The sequence below is a fragment of the Phyllopteryx taeniolatus genome, chromosome 4, assembly GCF_024500385.1.
Source record: "Phyllopteryx taeniolatus isolate TA_2022b chromosome 4, UOR_Ptae_1.2, whole genome shotgun sequence".
In the NCBI taxonomy this organism is placed as follows: domain Eukaryota; kingdom Metazoa; phylum Chordata; class Actinopteri; order Syngnathiformes; family Syngnathidae; genus Phyllopteryx; species Phyllopteryx taeniolatus.
In genome coordinates, this window is record NC_084505.1 from 13,757,390 (window position 1) to 13,773,126 (window position 15,737).

Genomic DNA, 15,737 nt, shown 5'->3' on the forward strand with positions numbered 1-15,737 from the left:
GAACAATGAAATGCTCTTCCATGAGGCTGAAAGTACACTTTTTTTCTGTGGTGCATTGTGAGATTTTTCCAATATAAAATCTGTGCCATGGCTCAATAAAAGTTGGGAAACACTTGGACTAAAACAAATCATTTTCCATTACAAAAGGTTTATGGCGATAATTACCGCTTCCTCTTCCGTGGCCTGAGTCCACCATCTGAAGCAGTTTGGGGTTGATGGCCTGATTTGCCTCTTGCAAAACTCGGACAAGGTCGCGGGCCTGCCGTGCATTCCCAGGAGTGAAGAAGGTGTAGGCAGTGCCCTTGTTGGTACTGCGGGCAGTACGTCCAATACGGTGGACGTAATCTTCCGAAGAATTCGGATAGTCAAAGTTGATGACAAACTTGATATCTTCAACATCTTTTGAATAAGAAATGTGTTTTAGAAATCATGGTTATCAGAAGAAAGCCTCAATCAGAATATTCTTCTTAAGTTGCAAAACTGATGACTAAAGATATGTGGATATTTTGCAACAGATTTGAATGATTGTTTTGGATGTACTTACCTCTGATTTACAAGTCCCCTCCAAAAGTATTGGAACGGCAAGGTCAATTTCTTTGTTTTTGTTGGATATTGAAGCCATTTAGGTTTCAGATCAAAAGATGAATATGAGACAAACGTTCAACATTTCAGCTTTTAGTTCATGGTATTTACATCTAGATGTGACTGTGACAGGAACATGTGACTGATGGGTGTTTCTAGTTGCTCAGGTGTTGCCTTTTAGATTGATTGCTTAAACATTAGATCGTGCTTGTTTTTGGCTTTGGGTTTAACCTGTGAAAACTGCAACTGTTATTCATCCAGCCATCCATTTTCTGAGCCGCCTATCCTCACAAGGGTTGCGAGAGTGCTGGAGCCTATCCCAGCTATCATCGGGCAGGAGGCGGGGTACACCCTGAACTGGTTGCCAGCCAATCGCAGGGCACATACAAACAAACAACCATCCACACTCACATTCACACCTACGGGCAATTTAGAGTCTCCAATTCATGCATGTTTTTTTGAGATGTGGGAGGAAACCGGAGTGCCTGGAGAAAACCCATGCAGGAACGGGGAGAACATGCAAACTCCACACAGGTGGGGCCGGGGATTGAACCCCGGTTCTCAGAACTGCGATGTTGACTCCACCGTGCCGCCTCCAAATGTTATTCACTTTAAGTAAATTTAATAATGTCTGTTCCAATACTTTTGCTCACTTGAAAAGTGTGTGGCTTCAAACAAAAGGTGCGCTGTCCTAAGTTGTTTAACACATCTAGATGTATATACCCTGAAATAAAAGCTGGAATTCTGACCTCTTGTCTCATATTCATTTTTTGATCTGAAACCCAAATGTCTGCAGTAAACAACAATAACAAAGGAATTGAGCTTGCCGTTCCAATACTTTTGGACTGGACTGTACAAGACAAAATTAACTTTTACTTTGACATATCTCCCTTGGGTGAATTTCCCCTCTGAGATAATACACAATGAAATAAAATCTAGCAATCATGAATGTACGTAGCACACTGTATCCCCATTGTATCCCAGTGGCCATCCTTCAAATGTTTTTGATACTGAATATACAGTAGTAGAGACACATAAACTCCTGCTTCTTCACCAACAACCCACATCCTGTGGCAAATGTATATGCTATTCTTTGTTGCTGTTATGTTTTTCGACCGTAATATTCAATTGAGTGGCTGCAGCTTGTAATAAATAAATAAAATCTGTTAAAACAAAATTAAAATCCATCCATCCCTCCATCCATCCATTTTCCACCGCTACTGCCCCCGCGACTAGGTCGGGTCGCGGGGGCAGTAGCTTTAGCAGAGACGCCCAGACTTCCCTCTCCCCAGCCACTACATCCAGCTCTTCCGGGGGGATCCCGAGGCGTTCCCAGGCCAGCCGAAGGATGTAGTCTCTCCAGCGTGTCATGGGTCGTCCCCGGGGTCTGCTGGGACGTGCCCGGAACACCTCACCAGGGAGGCGTCCGGGAGAGATCCGAATCAGATGCCCCAGCCACCTCATCTGGGTCCTCTCGATGTGGAGGAGCAGCGGCTCTACTCTGAGATCCTCCCGGATGACCGAGCTTCTCACCCTATCTCTAAGGGAGAGCCCAGACACCCTGCGGAGGAAACTCATTTCGGCCGCTTGTATCCGGGATCTCGTTCTTTCGGTCACGACCCAAAGCTCGTGACCATAGGTGAGGGTAGGAACGGAGATCGACCGGTAAATCGAGAGCTTCACCTTTCGGCTTAGCTCCTTCTTTACCACAAGGGATCGATACAAAGTCCGCATCACTGCAGACGCTGAACCGATCCGCCTGTCGATCTCCCGTTCCATTCTTCTCTCACTCGTGAACAAGAACCCAAGATACTTGAACTCCTCGACTTGGGGCAGGATCTCATCCCCGACCTGGAGAAGGAACGCCACCCTTTTCCGACTGAGGACCACGGTCTCAGATTTGGAGGTGCTGATTCTCATCCCAGCCGCTTCACACTCAGCTGCGAACTGCTCCAGTGAGACTTGGAGGTCACGGCTTGATGAAGCCAACAGAACCACATCATCTGTAAAAAGCAGAGATGCAATACTGACGCCACCAAACCGGACCCCCTGTACGCCTCGGCTGCACCTAGAAATTCTGTACACAAAAGTTATGAACAAAATCGGTGACAAAGGGCAGCCTTGCCGGAGTCCAACCCTCACCGGAAACGAGTCCGACTTACTGCCGGATAGGCGGACGAAACTCTGACTCCGGTCATACAGGGACCGAACAGCCCGTATCAGGGGGTTCGGTACCCCATACTCCCGAAGCACCCCCCACAGGACACCCTGAGGGACACGGTCAACACCTTCTCCAAGTCCACAAAACACATGTAGACTGGTTGGGCGAACTCCCATGCACCCTCGAGGACCCTGCCAAGGGTGTAGAGCTGGTCCACTGTTCCACGGCCAGGACGAAAACCACACTGCTCCTGAATCTGAGATTCAACAAAATTAAAATATTTTTTAAAAAAAAAACTACCAGAAATGTCAAATCATTTGAATATGGTTTTAATGTGAATAGAATAAATATCAGTGCTTTTGCATATTTAGCAGTCTCTAATATTAGTGGACCAGCCAGGTCACAAGACTGTGCTGTGGAAGCGGTAGCATCAGTGCAAATGTTCCTTTTGTGTGCCTATTTTTCCAGGACATGTAACATAAGTATAACACACACAACTTATGTAAGTGTGTGTAGCATGTACATTTGGCTTTTTTAGCTTTGTGACTTTGCAAATTCATATTCACTGCTCATTTTTCTGGGTTTACCACAGGAGTTCTAAGAATGTCAATTTTACTTTACAACAGTTGGGGGATCCCGAGCACAACAAAACAACTATTAGCCTATACCCTATTGTTGCTTTGATGCAAAACACTAGGAATAAGTACGCCTGTGATTTTCACCCACAAGCCAGCCATGTTTCAGCAGAATGATCATTACTGGCCAATCTGTGTGAACACAAATTGTCTGTTTCTCATTACAGAAGGTGTGGGGCTCTGACCGCACTGCTGCGTCTGATCAGGAAGTCTGCCCTCCAACATGACCGAGAGACTATTTTATCAAACAAACAATATCTAAGTACCATGTTACAAACTTAGCTCATATATTCTTTCAAATAGTGTAGAAGGCAGATGGAGGTAGCTGGGTGTAGGAGCTCACGGAGGGTGAAGAGAAAGGGGCGATGCGGTACTTACCCCCTTTGTGTGGTGATCAGTCCTGGTTCAGAGGGAGGGGCTGAGGGTGAGGAAGACCAGATTCTTCCCTCACCTTCTGCACACACCAGCAACGTCAGACGGGAGCAGAACCGCTAAACCTCAAGCGATACAACCGCAGGTTCTGTTGCTCTCTCGCCACGTTGCAGGACCCTCCTCGGGCCCTGGCCAGGACTGGATCCAGACGAGCCCATCTAACGCTTTCACTGTCTGTCTGCTTGTTTTGGATGGGTCGCACAGCAGACAAAACAGGCACCTCCGGCAGCTCCAATGACAGGCTCGTTGGATTCACACACTGACAGTATCGGGCTGGGGAAGGGGACCTACATTACCCACAAGAAGAACAGGGGCTTTAACCCCTCCAAAACTAGACAAACATCTACTTTTAATAGGACCGAGCGTGCAGCGACAGCAGCGCACACTGTTACAGCTGCCGCCTGCTGCCAAATCCTGAGAGGAGAAGAGGGGACAAAAAAGAAGAAAAATATAGTAATGGGAATTTTGACAAGTCACAAACACTTCACTCATCCCCCCTTCTCACATGTATTGTCATGTCAACAAAGATCACCAAATCATTTTCTTCCTTTTTTGTCATTTTACATTTGTACATGCAGTGACTGTCCTAGACACCACACACATACAGTATGTATGAGGTATGTTTATCGCTCAGGCGTCTCTACCCAACGCAGACACTCCACTCTGTTCAGGCAGCATGCCAAAGAGCCCCGCTTGAAGGATGCTTTGTAGCTATAGTAACAAGAAACAGACCAGTGGACCAGAAAGCCAGAAGCCTCCATATCGGACACTGGACAGCCCTTAAGCTGTCAGGCTTTAAACACAGGGCGAACCTCCGTATGATGTGTATCATTCATCATTTAACTCATTCACTGCCATTGACGGCTGTTGAATTCAAATATCCATGTCAACATGGAGGACTGGCAACGAATGATTCATACACTCTGATATGAATTCACTCATAAATAACAAGGAACCCAGTGAACCTAAAAGAAAACAACTCTAGACTTTTAATGGGAGATAAATTTGCAGAGTTGAGTTATTGATCAACAGTAATAAAATACTTGCTAGGTCTTCCAATCTACTCCATTGCTTATTTACCTAGTGATGATCGTCTACACTATACCTTCTGTGCAGTATCATGTGAATTCAAGTTAACGTCAAAGTATCAATAGAGGTGAGAGATTATTTGTAAATGTGAGATGACGTACCCAGACCGCGAGAGGCAACGTCTGTGGCAATCAGAATGGGAGCTTTCCCACTTCGGAATTCTGTCAAAAATAACAACTTCTGAGACAACTCACCATCAACTGCCACAGAAGTTCTAATAATAACTGATGATGTGTTTCTCCAACCTGTGAGCACCCAGTCTCTTTCTGGCTGGCTCTTGTCTCCGTGGATACACATGGCTGGCCACCTAATGCAGAAATCAGCAGCAGTACAGTGAACCTAGCAGGATAGTTTTGACATCGTCACAATAAGTTACTAAAAGACCAGTCATATAGCTCACCCATCCCTTCGCATCCTTCTCGTCAGCTCATCGCAGCGTTTCTTGGTCTCCACAAAGATGATGGTTTTGTTCTCCTTCACTGCCATAATCTCTTCCATCAGCTGAACAAGTCTACACACAGGGAGGGAAAGAAACAACATTAGCTATCCATCCACCCATCTTCTTCCACTGATCAGGTTTCAGGTTGCGGGGGCAGCAGACCAAGTATTGAGAGGCCCATGGTCCAACTTCATTCAGCTTTGTAGGGGGGAATGCCAAAGAATTATCAGTACACCTCACCAGGGGGTGGCATCCATGTGCCACCCAAACCAGATACTGACCCACCTCACCTGGCTTCTCTCGATGCAGAGGAGCAGCGGCTCTAACCTGACTCCCTCCGGGATGACCGAGCCCAGACACCATGCACAGGAAACTCAATCAGTACGCGAAACAGTTTAACTGAAGCAAATTGGGAGTTCTGTGATGCTATTCACAATAAGGGTGGGCAATATGGCTTTAAAATAAAATCCCCAATGTTGTTTTTGTTTGTTTAAAAAAAAACAAAAAAAAAACATTTATTTTAATCCCATACCGACAAGGACATTATTCAAAGCAAGTTCCTCTTTTTGTTGTTTTACCTTCAGGGATTTGCACTACAGTAATCTCCAGCTATATTGCAATCCACGCTTCGCAGTCCTGCTTTATCACAGATTTTTTAAAGTGTTATTACAGTTACTCTGTTTTTTCATACGGTTTTTGGGCCTACTATAATTTTGTTTTATCCATTGCTCTTGCTCACTAGCGTTATATTATGTGCGTAATGTGTTTTCATTCTTTTAAAAGTGTGCTTTAAAAAAATTCAAGTGCCATAAATGAATAAAAACATGCCATGGTGTATTTAAATAGGGTATTTCTATATTACGGACTTCAGTTATTGCGTGGGTGATCTGGAAGGTAAACTGAAACGATGGAGAGAGGATTACTGTATTTTTTCCCCAACATTAACTTGCAAAATATTCCAAATAAAAATCAGAAATACATATCTTTCTTTACAAATGTGAAAATTGTTGGGAAAAAATTCCCTTCAAACACAATCCTTGATGCATTTTAATACAAAGTTTTAAACAACAATATAGCATCAATAAATAAACAAAAATTTACCCTTTTGGATAAATATATAACTTAAATTGTTTTCCGGAACGTAACATGAATAAAAGGTGCTGCTTCTGTCAAAACTATTTTGTCCCTAAAAATGTGAACAAAATTGCATCCTACGAGTTAATGCAAATTCCTGGCAGGGAAAATAAGACTTTCTACAATATCAGGCTTTCGCCATGCACGTTACACTGCGACCCCCCCACCCACACACACGCAAACATAAAACCCCCTCAGGTAGGGTCCTTGTAACAGGGATCTAGAGGTAATTCTTGGCTATGTTACTCAGTCATGAGAAGTTTTTTTTCATGCTGGGTCCACCATTGAAGTTGATCAACATGTGGATGTGGATATAGTGTACAATTGAAACACTATATAAAAAGGACACGTTTTTTCCCCCTCACTGTCTTGATGTGTAATCAGACTAAACTTTTGTGTTTAAAGGCAATAGTACCAAATACTTATGAAATGTATGTAAACTTCTAACGTGGAAGAAAGTCAAGAAAGATTATGTGAACAAATAGCAAATAGAAATAATTTGGTAAGCCTAATTTACCTAAAACAGGAAGAGTATAGTCTAAATTCTTGTCAGACAGTGAGGGAAAAAAACCATGTCTGTGTAAACATCTGGTTTCTACTGTATCTGCTTTTGTTCCGTATAAATGAGCACACCATGTCTTTGGCAACTTATCCTGAAATCTTATCAGGCTTAAAACAATGTGAAAATGATTCTGCCCATGCAGTCTCTCTGTTTCTTAGCGGGGGAGGGCTTCAGGCTCCCATTTTTTTCTATGTCATATACAGAGCAACGCTTCTCCCAATTTGCTGCATATCTCCATTTCAAATGTTGAAATAAATTGCCAGTGCTACCCTGTTTACTTGTGAAAGACTGTTTTTTGCTCATTGTCAGACGTTGTAAACCCGAACCTATACCGAATTACTGCCAAAACTGTGCCTCTTTAGGAAACAACTTTCTGTGCGCAGCCATTTTGTTACAGTGTAAGCAGTGCATGTCAGAGGGGACACGCTTTGGACTACCAAAGATCGCTGAAAAAAAAATGTCCTGACCCAAAAACTTGGAATTAATTTATCAAATCGATTAATCGCCCAGCCCAATTAACAGGGTTAAAAGATCAACGCAATGGCATATCCATATTTCAGTTTTTCCCACTTCTTACTTGTGGTCCTTCTCATTGTCCATGCAGACATCAACAATTTGCAGGATGTTGTGGTTGGCACTGAGTTCGAGGGCTCCGACATTAATCTGGATGTAGTCCCTCAAAAAGTCTTCAGCAAGTTGACGGACATCTTTGGGCCAAGTTGCACTCCACATAAGGGTTTGTCTGTCAGGCTTGGATGCAGAACAGAGAAAGATAAAAGATGAATGAAACACATAATCATATCAAATGTAGTCATTATAGCAGAGTCTTTCTCCTACCCTGATTTGTTCAACTATCTTGCGAATCTGGGGTTCAAAGCCCATGTCCAGCATGCGGTCAGCTTCGTCCAGCACAAGGTATGTGCAGCGACGCAAGTTAGTCTTTCCTGACTCTAAGAAGTCAATCAGGCGACCGGGCGTGGCAATGCAGATCTCAACACCTAAAAGAAAGTTAATTGAAACTAAAGGTGAAAAAAGGTCACAGATTCCACATGGGATTGAGCAGGAGTAGCAGCGCCTTGCTCAAGGGTAGATCGACAATGCTCAGGATCCATCTACCAGTCCCCAATTCCGGGATAAGTGTTCGGATCTCCGAACCAAAGCCTTCCACAATGAGCTCAACATGCAGATCATAATGAAAAGGGAGGCATGAATGTGCTGAACGTTGTCGTGTTGTTTTGTTTTTCAAATTCACCAAGCATCAGTAACTGAAAAGTTGAATTCCAAACTTCTGACATGATGCACCCATTAGGATCTAACATCATACACACCCTTCTCGAGCTCTCGAAGCTGCGGTCCTTTGGGTGCTCCACCATACACACAGGTGCTTCTGATTCTGGAAGACTTGCCATAGTCTGAGGCCACTTGCTGAACCTGCTGGGCCAGCTCTCTGGTCGGGGCAAGGACCAAACACTATTAGGCGAGAAGGGAGAGATTAGTTACAGACGTCCTGACAAAGAAAAATAGGGGAAAAAAACAAGTGCAGTGGACCCCTCGTAACTCAAAAAAAGTGGAAGTCAAACAACTTGACAAGTTGAAAATGTAGTGCAAAATGTTAAACAAAAATCCAAATCCAGGCAAAAATGACGCTGATCCATGTTTACCGTATTGTATAAGTCAATGTGCCTTTTGGAATAGATTTTAGCCATTGTGTGTTTACACTTTCACATGGGTATCATTCATATTAAATTGAAGATGTAAATTGCCAATGTTTTAATATGAACAACTATTTCTTATAAAACCATTTTAGCACTTTTCTATTTCATTATTTTATATTTGTATTTTGTTAAAATGTGATGATATTATGAACGACCTGGACTTGTGATCAATTCAATGTACCCTTGCCAAAAATTCAGCAGAAAAATTCTTCAGCTCACCCGTGAGCCTGAATAGGGCAAACAGTTGAAAATTGATCAATTCTATTTGCATGATTTCATATAGGAAAATGAACTTTAAATATGGAAAAAATAAAATGTCAAACAACCTCTTGTAGTGTATTATGTCTGACCTGCGGATGTCCACTGTACTGTATTTGTTTTTCAAAAACAGAGCAGCACAACGAGCACGTGAACTTACAATAGGTCCATCTCCTCTCCCCAGATAAGGCTGATGATTAATGTGCACAATTGATGGAAGGAGATACTACAGATAGAGAAAGAGAGAGGCAAGTGCAGTGTCAGGAACCACGTGAAATTAAGCAGAACTTGAAATTGACCGGTTGTTCTTAAAGTGGTCTAGCAATAAAGTTAAATTGAGAACAATGTTGATTAAATTCTAATGTATGAATAATATATATCATTTATGAATTACTAAACAAAAACAATGACATTGGTTGCATTCTTCCTTACAGCTAGAGTCTTTCCAGAGCCAGTTTGTGCTATCCCCACCATATCCTTGCCACTCAGAGCCAGAGGGAAGCCCTGAGCCTGAATCGGTGTGGGCTCTGTGAAGTTCTGCTGCATTATCACATCTATCACATATTCTAATACAGTGAGGGAAACAATAACATTGCAATGTTACGAGATCAATTTCTTTGGGTTCCAAGCAATAAAGCTCAAGAGTTTTAATGATGTAATGCACAGCTACACTAGTGCACACTGTGTGATGGTGGTGTACTCACGTGGAAACTGTGCCTGTTGAAAAGTGAATAGAGGTTTAGGACAGTCAGACCCTTTGACGGTGATCTCTTTCTTTCTGCGAAACTCTTCGATTTCATACTGGTGATGTAAAAACAGGATACAATTTACACAAAATGTAGTTTTCATTTATAGAGTGTTACTTTAATAAAGTAAAAGAGATCTATAATGGCTAAGTCAGAGATTATGTTGAATTAAATTAAATGAAAAGGTAAATAGCGGCACGGTGGCCGACTGGTGAGCACATCTGCCTCACAGTTCTGAGGACCGGGGTTCAAATCCCGGCCCCGCCTGTGTGGAATTTGCATGTTCTCCCCGTGCCTGCGTGGGTTTTCTCCGGGCACTCCGGTTTCCTCCCACATCCCCAAAAAAACATGCATGGTAGGTTGATTGAAGATTCTAAATTGCCCTTAGGTGTGAATGTGAGTGCCAATGGTTGTTTGTTTATATGTGCCCTGCGATTGGCTGGCGATGTACCCCGCCTCTCGCCCGAAGATGGCTGGGATAGGCTCGAGCACGCCCGCGACCCTAGTGAGGATAAAGCGGTACAGAAGATGGATGGATGGAAAAGGTAAATATGTACCTGAGTCAAGTGTTGAATTTCTGGGTGCTCAGTGTAGAAGTTCTTCTCAAATTTTGGCAGCTCATCCAGGTTCCACCTTTTCTTGCGGAGACTGTCACCGAGATGCCCAAACTTCATGGGCGGGGGGCCATTACTGCGACCACCCACTGGCCAAGAACGAGGCCTATGAGGTTACACAGACAAGTAGTACTGCAGAACCAGCAATACAGCGTGAAGCTGAAGTGTCACGTCATATTGGGTAGTAAATATTTACTACCACCAGAATTTTTAAAGCTGCATTTCCTGGATTTCATTCTTCAAAGTAGTACACTGCTTTACAAATTATTATGCAAATGATACTTTTCTATGATTTTCCTACATAGTTGATACAAATGACAGTCTGCACAATTTTAAAATAATCACTCATCAGAATATAATTCAAATGTTTTTGAACAAACGTCCCAATGAGAACAGTATAGGGCCACAGTGACAAAAAATAACTAGTAATAATTCAAGTCATAAACTTACCAAGAATAAAGTTGACGAATATAAACTGTACATATATCTATTTTCGAGAAAAAGAATGTATATTTTTAATGTAGTCAGTATTTTAGTTGCATTCCACGCCAGCAGATGACAGGAGTATTCCCAAATCTACTAATACTTGCTAAAAGAACAGGAGTTAGTTCAGATTTGAGTGTGTTAGCAGAGTCTCGTATATAAAAAAAAAAAAAAAAAAAAAAAGAAAAAATTTAAATTTGACAAATGTGAATGAAAATGGCCGTGCTACAAAATAAACAAAATTCAACACCCTATTATGATACGGGGTTTTTTTTGTCCCCAAAACGACTTTTCGGCATCTACGAATACGATTTTGCCTTAAGGATATAGATTTTATATCAACAAATGTACATTTCTCGAAAATATTCGTCTTTGTTCAACTTCTAACGATCTACGGCGCGACTGTGGCCACGACGACAACAACATTGCAGACAGTTTCTATCAGCTGCATTCGTTGGCCTAAACTTGAAAATACGACACAAGTATGGGCTCTGTTCAAAGTTCCAGCAATGCATTTTGCGTGATGCAACATTTAATGTATGATATTTCATATTTGAAGACGACAAATTACCTGTCTCGTCCACGGTCCCTGTCTCTGTAGTCATAGGAAGAACCCCGCCTCATAGTTACCCAAAAAACTACGCAGAGCGTTCGCTAGTTAATCTGTTCGACAAGTCTTTTTGCGCCGTAATTTACCACAGAAGCACGATTATTTTACCTGTAAACACGCTAAACTAACTCCGCACACAAATAACACGCTTTGTGACTAAAATTACGAGTAAAATATGTCTCGCTAAGTTTTGACGCGTCACGTAACGCAGGCTAAACGTAACGTATCCCTACGCTCTTGATTTCCCCCCGCCCTCTTTTGAGACTTAGTGTCAACTGGTTATGCGGCGTATCTCCACAATTGGAGGGATAGCTGCGTATAAATATTTGCGTAGTCATAATAGTGAATGTAATTCGTTATCCCTTTTCACCAGAGGGTGTCACACTGTCTGACATCTTAAATTACAGCGTAGAAGAAGTCTTTCAGGGACAGGAAGTTGTCGGTCCCTTAATTTTAGATATTGAGCTAAATATGTAGTCGCTAGTCTATAAATTTGTACGTTAATTCGTTGATTTTAGGGACATGCCTTTGCTCATTCAAAATATAGTTGTGGAACGTATCACCTCGACCGCAGAACTCTTCGACAAATATCAACATTTGCAGGTCGGTTTGTACAATTTGGCTAAACTAAGATGTCACCACCAATCAACAATAACAATGTTTCTTGTAATAACATCTGCTACTGTACTACTAATACATTAGTTTTTAACATGTCAGCAGTTTGTCATAATCAGACTCATGAATGGTGACATGCAGTATGCGTGCATGTGCTTTCCATTAACTTAAATTGTGTTAAATGTGGATGAGATTATTTAGTCATGAAAAAAAAAACATTCAAGGGTGATTTATATTGCTTTTCATTCTGTTATATGTGTACCTATTGTATGTAATGAAACTTACATCATCCCTAAGGGTAGAGCCGCAGAACCACTTGGTCTGATGTACTGTGACAAATACTTTTGCTTCAATATCTTTGCACATAACAGGAAAATGCAAAAGCCTTTCGATCCCAGCCGCTCACTGACATTGACCCCAAGTGCCTCCTGTATGTCCAACAGAGAGAGTTTGCTGCAACGACACCAGCAGATAGTAAGGAAATAACTGTTACTCGTAAAATTATTTTGGTGTAATGCTTCTACTAGAGGGCGGCACGGTTGGCCGACTGGTTAGAGCGTCAGCCTCACAATCCCCGCCTGTGTGGAGTTTGCATGTTCTCCGGGCACTCCGGTTTCCTCCCACATCCCAAAAACATGCATTAATTGGAGACTCTAAATTGCCCGTAGGCATGACTGTGGGTGCGAATGGTTGTTTGTTTCTATGTGCCCTGCGATTGGCTGGCAACCAGTTCAGGGTGTACCCCGCCTCCTGCCCGATGACAGCTGGGATAGGCTCCAGCACGCCCGCGACCCTAGTGAGGAGAAGCGGCTCAGAAAATGGATGGATGGATGGGCAGTTACTAGAAGTGTCTCTAGTAACTGCAGATTGTTGACAGCCAGACAACAAAAAACATTGATTCATTGTTTTGTGAGGTTGACTACATGGTAAAAGCCCAAACGTTTCAGATTTCATTTAACACTTTAGTCTTATCTGTTATGCCAGATAGTGTTTCAGTGATTGGATCTGAGGATGCCACCACCTGCCATTTGGTTGTGCTACGGCATACAGGTAAAATATGTTTTTTTTGTTTGTTTTTCTGTTTTGTGTCCACTTTCAACTTTCATTTGAGTTTCAATCATGTTTCTCATTGTTAGGAAGTGGAGCTGCTTGCCTTGCACACTGCGATGGTTCCAACACTTGCGCTGAAGTCCCCCTCTTTATCAAATCAGTCACATCACTGAGTACCTGTTGTAATGAGGGCAGGTATGAAAAGAACATGCAGTAAAATGTGTAATTCATTTCCTTAACCACCTAATTCCTCCAAGTAGGCTTGAACTCCATCTTGTTGGTGGCTTTAAGGATGAGGCAATGACATCCCATGAACTCAGCCTTAACATACTAGGTATTGTCCAATGCACTTAACCTGATGATGCCCTGATACTTAATAGTAGGCTTTACACGATCAGGATTTTTGGGGCCGATCACCAATCAGCAAGTTTAAAAAAAAAAAAACGATCACTGATCCGATCACAAGATTGAGCAATGTGTTTGGATGACTTGTTCATTTATTGTATATACTTGTGTATACTGAGTATCTTAAAGTATTCTATAGCATTTTAGACAAAAGTTAAACATCAGTGACCTCTAGGGGGCATTCAAGGATTGGCCACTCACATAAGTTTAGGTCAAATTAACATTATAACATGACAGAAATAATGGGTGCTAACCTACTGTAATTAAATTACTTTATTGCAATTAAATTACTTTAACAAATACAGTTAATGACATGCTTACTCTAACTTTCTCACTATCCCGGCTATATGGACGTGTGTTGTCCAGAGTGTGGCTTTTCCTTTTTTTTTCTCTCTCTCTCTCTCTCTCTCTCTCCATGCTGCGTTGCTTGAACGCGGCATGCTCCTGCTTGTGTACATTCTTCAAGTGCCTGATCAAATTTGTTGTGTTGAAGCATTTAGATGACGTTCCCCATGACGTACTTCAGTTGTGCACAGACTGCAAATAACTTGCGTGTTGTTTGTCTGAGACACCACAAAATAGTCCCACACGGACGACGTGTTTTTTCACCGACGAGATTGAAAAAAACTTTATTGGCCATCAGATGGGTACAGTACTACGCTACAAGATGCGTGACAAGGCTAAAAATAAACTAGCTTTTGGATTCATACACGACGGTGACGTGGAGTAAATGCTTTTGCGATGACGTCATTGAGCGAATCGGCGAATTATGACTTGAAAGGTCGATCAGCATTAAATGCTAATTATTGGCCAATACCGATCAAACCGATCAGATCGGTGTAAAGTCTACTTAATAGCAATAAAATTATACTGAACATAAAGGTCTCTCTTCATTTTTTAGCAGCCTTCCAACAGCTAAAAGATGATATCCATCTGGAAACATGTTGCATCACAGGTAACCTAATGTGACTATTACTTATTGGTCACAAATTTCATCATCCCTGTCTCATCTATTCTTTGCTCTTTTTTTCCCCCCCAGAAATGAATGATGTAGTCCTCAATGCTGTTCATAGACCAGCAGTTTATGGTGTTGGTATGTATATGCCACACAGGAAGTTATTCTGTTTTAAATGCATGCTACTTCAATGACCTTTATCATTGTGTTTTCAAGCTGTAAATGTTAAAACAGGAAAAGTGTTCCCTGCTAATTTCCCTTATAAAGGACCAGCAGAGGCGCTGCGGTCAGCACGCACCTTCACAGGGGGACAGGTACCGTAAACAATTGTGAAAATGAATAAACCCATTCAAGAAACCTTTAGCTACTAAATGTCAAGTTTTCAGTCTCACTGTCAAAATGAAACCACTCTCAATCAATGGAATAATTTTTTGATTCTTGTACAGATGGTTGACATTTATGACTCTAGTCGAGGACTTGTAAAGGTCGGCCCTTGCAAGTGGTCTCCCAATATGGGTATTGCCTTTTGGTTGTCACAAGATGATGCCATTATCTTAAAGGTAAATAATCTATAAACAGCTATTATGATCAGGAATTCAAGGTTTGTCTAGTGGGTGCCCCCCAGTGTGTATATTAAATGTTGAATTTTTGTTTTCTGCTTAGTACTTGTCTACATCGCCAAAGGCTGAGCCACCAGACTTTGTCCATCACATCAAATCCACAATCCAGTTCCTCCTAAAGCACTCAAACTCTGACAGTCTCTTCCCTGGGGGTCAGCCACAGCTCTACCACAGGACTGAGAGCGGTGAATGGGAGAGTGTTGCTTCTCAAGTTGATTCTTGATTGATTGTTTTGGACCATGCAATCATCGTCTGCTTTTGTCATTGTGTCTTAAACTGGACCTCACATCAATCGAAAGGCTGTCATAACTCATCTGGCTGGCCCAGTAGAGAAGTAGGCACACAAACTACAGTCTATCATTGTCTGATGAAGGTATGTTGCCACTTGTGTGAGCTGATGTAAAACCTGAACCTTCAATCTCCCGTATTATGTTGACTTTTTTTGTCTTTTTGGAAATTGATAAAATAATTTTACCACCTAGCACATATTGGTTGACAAAACATCACTGACGGATAGCAAAGTTATATGCACCTTGAAAATACTAATACATACTACTAATAAGTAAAGTGCTTAATAAATGTCTTAGACCACTTGCCATCAAGTAACGAAGAGACCATCCGCCACCATGAAG

At 42.0% G+C, this 15,737-nt stretch overlaps 2 protein-coding genes across 15 annotated transcripts in view; one reads left to right on the forward strand and one right to left on the reverse strand.

Annotated features, from left to right (window-relative positions):
* Window positions 1-11,702, reverse strand: part of LOC133476389 (probable ATP-dependent RNA helicase DDX17) — a 27,415-nt gene extending 15,713 nt beyond the window's left edge. For 8 of the 14 annotated variants that reach the window (XR_009788048.1, XR_009788047.1, XM_061769719.1 and 5 more), the window contains exons 1-12: window positions 11,422-11,702; window positions 10,311-10,473; window positions 9,712-9,808; window positions 9,440-9,573; window positions 9,168-9,233; window positions 8,363-8,504; window positions 7,872-8,032; window positions 7,612-7,784; window positions 5,300-5,410; window positions 5,145-5,206; window positions 5,001-5,060; window positions 166-399 (exon numbers count right to left, since the gene is read on the reverse strand). Coding sequence is in view for 11 of the 14 variants with exons in the window: in XM_061769719.1 (XP_061625703.1) it covers window positions 166-399; window positions 5,001-5,060; window positions 5,145-5,206; window positions 5,300-5,410; window positions 7,612-7,784; window positions 7,872-8,032; window positions 8,363-8,504; window positions 9,168-9,233; window positions 9,440-9,573; window positions 9,712-9,808; window positions 10,311-10,473; window positions 11,422-11,474 (1,456 nt within the window). In the remaining 3 variants the exon portion in view is untranslated. Of the gene's footprint in view, window positions 1-165; window positions 3,000-5,000; window positions 5,061-5,093; window positions 5,207-5,299; window positions 5,411-7,611; window positions 7,785-7,871; window positions 8,033-8,362; window positions 8,505-9,167; window positions 9,234-9,439; window positions 9,574-9,711; window positions 9,809-10,310; window positions 10,474-11,421 lie in introns of those variants that run through there. The other 6 variants (XM_061769712.1, XR_009788046.1, XM_061769722.1 and 3 more) reach the window with 6 other exon arrangements.
* Window positions 11,703-11,846: 144 nt separating this feature from the next.
* ntan1 (N-terminal asparagine amidase) lies at window positions 11,847-15,523 on the forward strand. Its single transcript, XM_061769728.1, has 10 exons — window positions 11,847-12,063; window positions 12,447-12,549; window positions 13,060-13,125; window positions 13,212-13,320; window positions 13,386-13,459; window positions 14,432-14,485; window positions 14,570-14,623; window positions 14,702-14,799; window positions 14,932-15,045; window positions 15,149-15,523. Exons 1-10 carry the CDS (start codon window positions 11,983-11,985, stop codon window positions 15,326-15,328), a joined length of 933 nt encoding a protein of 310 aa, XP_061625712.1. The 5' UTR covers window positions 11,847-11,982; the 3' UTR covers window positions 15,329-15,523.
* The last annotated feature ends 214 nt before the right edge of the window (window positions 15,524-15,737 follow it).